Here is a 5,870-nt window from a genome sequence, read left to right as displayed (position 1 = left end):
CAGTTTGGGGAGAGGTTGTTCGGGTGCGTTCTTCGTTTGATCATTTGGGGGGGGGGGGGGGGGATTGTAAACAGAGAACAAGAGGAGTCAATGAGATTGACAAAGGGTTTGAGTGCTTCTTCCATGTGGAACAGTGGAAGATAACACATCCTTGAAGGTGCCGTTACAAAATATGGAAAATCAATAAAACCATTTCCTACTCATAACTGAATGGCTTAGAAATTCCACAAACAGACGATCTTTCACATCAAAACATGAAATATATTACAAATACCACAATCAATAAACAGATCCATCGAAAGATGATCACTAGAGGACACTAGTATGACAACCTACTGGAGTTGATCGTCATCACTGGCCTGAACTGATTCGAAGCGTGGTTTTGAATCAAACACATACCTGTACAGGGATAGGAAGGAAGAGCTGCAGAACTATCTTTATCTCTGAAATCTTTCATTGCATACTGCTTATTATTAGTATCAATAGAATTCATAAAAGCTTCTCTTTCTGCAACCATTGCTGGCACTTGACTTTCCTCCTAAATATTCCACGTCCATAAGTCGATATGAAAGTCTGAACAAGGAGGGGAGAGAGCATCCACGCAAATGAGAAGACTGGAATACTAGCAACCACTATGGTAGGAGTAACGACCCATGAATATTGTCCACGAAGCATCATGACAAGGCCACTATAAAATGTCATCATCATGGTGGCAATAGAGACAAAGAGGGCGAAAAGTCCTATCATCATCTTTGTGGGCAAATTTATCAGAAAATCCTTTTCTGCATAACGTGACGTGAGAATTCCCAAAAATATAAGGACAGAAGTTGTGGATGTTACTAGTGACACAGCATCCGCAATTATATAGAACATGAATAATCCGTCTGATACGAATACGGGAATGCCTGAGTTACTATCGTTTCCACCGGGAGTTGTAAATGCTGCTGCAAACATCATGGTTATAATGAGAGATCCCACAACTGTACAAGAAGATGCCGTCCCTTTCATTGATTTTTCAGCTTCATCCATCAATTTCTCGTGATTGGAATGAAATAGTTCGCGAGCTGTCAACTTATCTGTTGTATTTCGGCATTCGTACATTCCCGGAGGTACAACCTTCTCCACTTCCTGCATTTTGAATTTGATCAAGAATAAGATCGGTCAAAAGCTCATCCACTAAAACTGTAATTAAAAGATGATTTATTTTAAGAGTGGTTTCTTATTTGCTAAGCAAGACATCAACCCGGCCTAGCTACTTCTCTTAATTTTCTATATATGGGTAGTGTTATATATGTTAAGTTGATCTAAACACTATCGATCTCATCGGTGTTAGATTTAAATTGGAATACGTTGAGATACAAATTGAATTATAATTAGTGTTTAATTAAGAATTCTAACCTTAAACCATTGTAGTTCTCTTTGTATTTGTAAACTGGCACCTTGAATATGATTAAACGATGAAAGTGGAGGTCTAGTTCCTGCACTGTGTAACATGCTATTTTTAGTACCCACAACAGTAGTCCGTCCAAACTCATTTATCATTTCTTCGCTGAGACCAAATAAAAGATTAAAAACTTCTTCCTGACGACATTCAATGGCCATATGAAATATGGTTTTTCCTTCTTCATCGTACACATCAATAAGCTGGCGATTTTCATTACACATGTGAGTAACGAAGTCCACATCTCCTTGTTTTATTGCTTCAAATATCGACTTACTGACCATCTCGTCATTAAGGTTCTCAGACTCTTTGCCAATAAAGCATATACATTCAACGATTTGATCATGGACAGACTTTATTTTACGTATACGATTGATTCCTAGATTATCAGAAATTTAAGAACCGTTGTTAGCTCAAAGATACTTTAACTAATTCATTTAACCACAATGTTAATGAAAATAAACAATATCAACTCTATACCAGTAAGTTGACATAGACGATTCTTGAGCCTTTTGAATAACATTACTGCATCGCAAGGTCAGATATGTTAGTATTAGCTATTGTTTGAAATTAACACTAGATTATATATATATATATAACTTAGATTAATATAAAGTAAGACATGCATTTTAACATATAACCAAGAGTTCAGGGATACCATCAACAAGGCTTGTGAATAACATATTATTGCACTCGAGTTCAAAAATGTATGCACTAATTAACAGCTAAACAGTAGCCTTGTTGACATAGAGCCATAGTGGTAGAGTTGTAGAGATGTGTGAAGTTATCAAAAAGAGAGAACGCACGGACCTGGGCTGAGATGCGCATAACTACCTTGTCTAACATCAGAATCAGCCGGTGGTGGTAAGCATATGACTATAAGAACAACAACAAGAAGGAAAACTATAAATCGAAGATATTAACCGACTACTCGATCATTTAATGTAAAAATTTCCTTATTATTGTGAGCTATAGTGCTATACACACACGTAGACACACGAATATGCATGTATGTGTGTTTATGATCTTAAACCCATTACTGATCGAACCGTGTGATTACGAATAATAAGCATCAACAGATTATGGAGCACGTACGTGCAATTTTACCTGAGCTAAGGACAGGGTCCTTACTGCCTGGATTAATTTCCAAGTTTGGAACATCTATTGAAACTTGATCAGGGTTAGAATCAGCCTGAGGTTGTATACTTGAAGCTATAACAGAAAAAGAACGTACGTAGAAGAATGCATGTTAGTGCTAAATCAATTACTTGTTGATATGAAAGAATTTCATTTTTGCTATATATATAAAGGTAAGCTCATTAAGGGACAGTATACAGAAAATGGTATAATAAATCTTCCCATATCTCTTTCAGATGACCATCATTTTCATTCATTTTTTGAACGGTTAATTCCTTCTATGGTACTTGAAGTATAACTACTTGGACATTTTGATACCTAATGTATGAAAACGGACAATTTGGTACATGAAGTTCTTATTTGTAAACCATTTTGTTATCTCTCTCAATTTTGATCATTTTTGGGGTTATTTCGTCATTCTAGTCCTAAACTTATCATATTCACATTTTTCTTCAAATTTTTTCGTATAATTGCTTATTTTTGGAGATAATTAAATTGATACATCCACTCAACTTAGCATCTATTTCGCATATATTAAAAAAACTTATTGCTTTCTAATTATATTCGGCAAAGGAAATAAATTGCTTTTATCTACTCTTAATTTTTTTGTTATTAAAAAATCTTAATTTTTATTCAAAAAAATCTTTTTTTAAATTAGACTGGTAGCCACATTACAAAAACTTATATACGTAAATCATCATAAATGCGAAGTGGAGGAGTTATCAAAATTTTGGTAATCATTTAGAGGCAATTTGAAGCTCATATGAAAAAAAGAAGAAGTAAAATTAGGATGACGGAAATAGCCTTGAAAATATGGTCAACATTAACTTAAGTATCAAAATGACATATATTTGAGAACTTCAGGTACCAAATTGTCCGTTTTCATACATTATGTATTAAATTGTTTAAGTAGCCATACATCAGGTACTATATGAGGAATTTACCATTTTTGACAGATTTTGGCTTTTAGGTTTTTATCCTTTATATTTATGAAAGAATTCAACTTACGAGAGCTAATGACATCCGCATGCTTGCGTTGATCATTTTTTGAGTTTGAAACATTTGCGGGAACAATTTTAGTACCATCAGGATTCTTAGAATCGACCGGTCTGCTTATCCCTATCAAAAAAAGAGAGAAGAAACACAAGTCATGCAATTGGTACACATGCTCGATCGTTATTCAATACTTAAGAGCAAACGTACTTACAGTCATAGTACCACTTTTGCCAAAATCTCAGTTGCATATCCCTCATGAATACAGGACGCATACGAGACAAAAGTAAGATAGGAGAATCGTCTCCTTCTCCACGTAAATCGGCAACATCGGCCAGGGCTGGCCAGCGTGAAAGCAAATCGCTCGCAATATCTAAATAGTAGAGAGAACAGAGAGGAATAACATACACAAAATCTAGTAATTAAGCATGAGGATGTCATTAGCTCTCGTAAGTGTTTTTATAAAATAAAAAATAAAAGTCCTCTTAATTAATTGCTGGCTTACCAAACTTTTGCTGTTCTAAACAACAGCAAAGGAGCGTAGCACCCTGAGATGCGTTCTCCGGAGGCTGTATAGCCTCGCGTGGAGTAACGGAACAGAGATAACGGACCACATCCCATTTAAACTCCTTACAAGCCTCCACAACTGGAATTAATTTGGAACCAAGAGAGATTGTTAGTATTTTCGGGTTCTTTTCGACCATAAATTTAGCCATTTTGATGATGTCTGCTTCACTGCACTTGTCTTCACCCACGTTGCGTGCAACCAAGGCATAACCTAAAGCTGTGTAACCTCTTTTATTCTGTGTTTCCAGATCTTCTATTATCATTTTAGTAACCAACTCTTTCACAATTTGCACATTCCCTAGTTTGGCTGCCGTGTGAAGAACGGTAGCACCCTTTGTGTTTGTAATCCCCAAATCTTCTCGACTCATCTTGAGCAACATCTTTTTCACAATTTCCAGATGTCCGTTGTCTACTGCTACTTGAAGAGCTGTATAACCATACATGTCTCTTATTTTCATATCATCTGGTGTTACCAGCTCAAGGAATTTTTCCACAATACTTAAATGCCCCTTCCTAGCTGCACAATGAAGAGGCGTATATCCGTTCTCCAGATCTCTGGCTTTTAGTGCATTAGTATCGCCAGGCGGTGTTGCAAGACACTTGTTTACATTGTCGCAATCACCAGCATCCACAAATTCAAAGAAACTATCATAGCTGGAGTTACCTGCACGCCAGTCAACGTACGGACTTGGTATAAAATTATAAATTATGATTGGTAATAATTTGGATCCTTTGTCGTCATCCATCCAATCAGTACAAGTAATAATTTCTTTAGGACTGTAGGATCAAATAAAATAGACTAATAATATTAAGAGATAATAATTTTTCTAATTTTAATTCAGAAAGCAGACCACTTAATGCTAAATTATATATATATATATATATATAATTATACATCCACGCACACCTACCTTCAGGCTCTATTATCTCCAACAATTCCTCCTGCTCTTGCTCTGCAAAATAAAAAATAATAATAATTAATTAACACTTACCAGGCATTGATGTTTTTGTAAGTCATGGAGTGAGAATAGCAATAATATCACTGTGAGGGGGTTACGTTGTTCATCGACGTTCGATTTGTACTTTTTCTCCAAATCATCCCAGGCTTTCTTGGCCGTTCGAGCTTCCCTGATAGTAGAGAACACTTGAGCCCCGCAAGAAACTTTAATAGCATGTAAAGCTTTGGCATTTTTCTTCATCCAACCCTTGTACTCATCATCAGGTTCCCCATCTCTTGGTACAGGAGATTCACTTGTGACGACATCCCACAAATCTTCAGCTGATAAGTAAGTCTCCATCCGAGAACTCCAATCTTGATAGTTCTGCTGGTCAAGATAATCAAGAACTTGGTGGACTATTGTATTGGAGGCAACTGCAGTAGTACTTGACATGCTCAACTAGCCAGCTACCTAGCAGCTAATGCTTTGATCAATTCCACGTCCGGATAAGACTTAATTTGTATACGTAAGTGAATAGAAATTAAGCAAGAAAAAAGATCAATGGGGGAAAAAGATATAACTAATCACAGATGGATCGGAATTAGTTGGACAAACTTCACAAAGCTGGTGGTAGTTTGTGTAGAGCCTTGCGCGCAGTAGCTAGCTACCGAGCAAGCTTTTATATTTTAGATTTGACAATTTAAAAAGACTTCGGCAACAGACTTACAGTAGAAACAAAAACATACGACCTCATTGGAAAAGAAAAATAGAAGTATGACCTGTGCTGAGGGTCC

At 36.3% G+C, this 5,870-nt stretch overlaps 1 protein-coding gene across 1 annotated transcript; it reads right to left on the bottom strand.

Annotated features, from left to right (window-relative positions):
* Positions 1 to 269: 269 nt before the first annotated feature.
* Positions 270 to 5,529, bottom strand: LOC126795829 (uncharacterized). The gene is made up of 10 exons (XM_050522575.1): positions 5,196 to 5,529; positions 5,050 to 5,091; positions 4,077 to 4,802; positions 3,786 to 3,944; positions 3,587 to 3,697; positions 2,549 to 2,653; positions 2,252 to 2,317; positions 1,922 to 1,966; positions 1,399 to 1,820; positions 270 to 1,128 (listed from the first exon to the last, which is right to left on the bottom strand). Exons 1-10 carry the CDS (start codon positions 5,527 to 5,529, stop codon positions 490 to 492), a joined length of 2,649 nt encoding a protein of 882 aa, XP_050378532.1. The 3' UTR covers positions 270 to 489.
* Positions 5,530 to 5,870: the final 341 nt, after the last annotated feature.

This window comes from Argentina anserina, chromosome 5, assembly GCF_933775445.1.
Source record: "Argentina anserina chromosome 5, drPotAnse1.1, whole genome shotgun sequence".
Lineage (NCBI taxonomy): Eukaryota > Viridiplantae > Streptophyta > Magnoliopsida > Rosales > Rosaceae > Argentina > Argentina anserina.
The sequence above is the reverse complement of the archived record's forward strand: the minus strand, read 5'-3'. Positions and strand labels throughout refer to the sequence as shown.

What these genes read in the sequence shown, in the direction of transcription:
- LOC126795829 (XM_050522575.1), bottom strand. Translation starts at nt 5,529, where the DNA reads ATGTCAAGTACTACTGCAGTTGCCTCCAATACAATAGTCCACCAAGTT. An exon ending in GGACCCTGTCCTTAGCTCAG is followed by an intron (nt 2,318 to 2,548) that starts GTAAAATTGCAC and finishes TTGTTCTTATAG; the next exon opens with TCATATGCTTACCACCACCG. An exon ending in TCGTCTATGTCAACTTACTG is followed by an intron (nt 1,821 to 1,921) that starts GTATAGAGTTGA and finishes CTGATAATCTAG; the next exon opens with GAATCAATCGTATACGTAAA.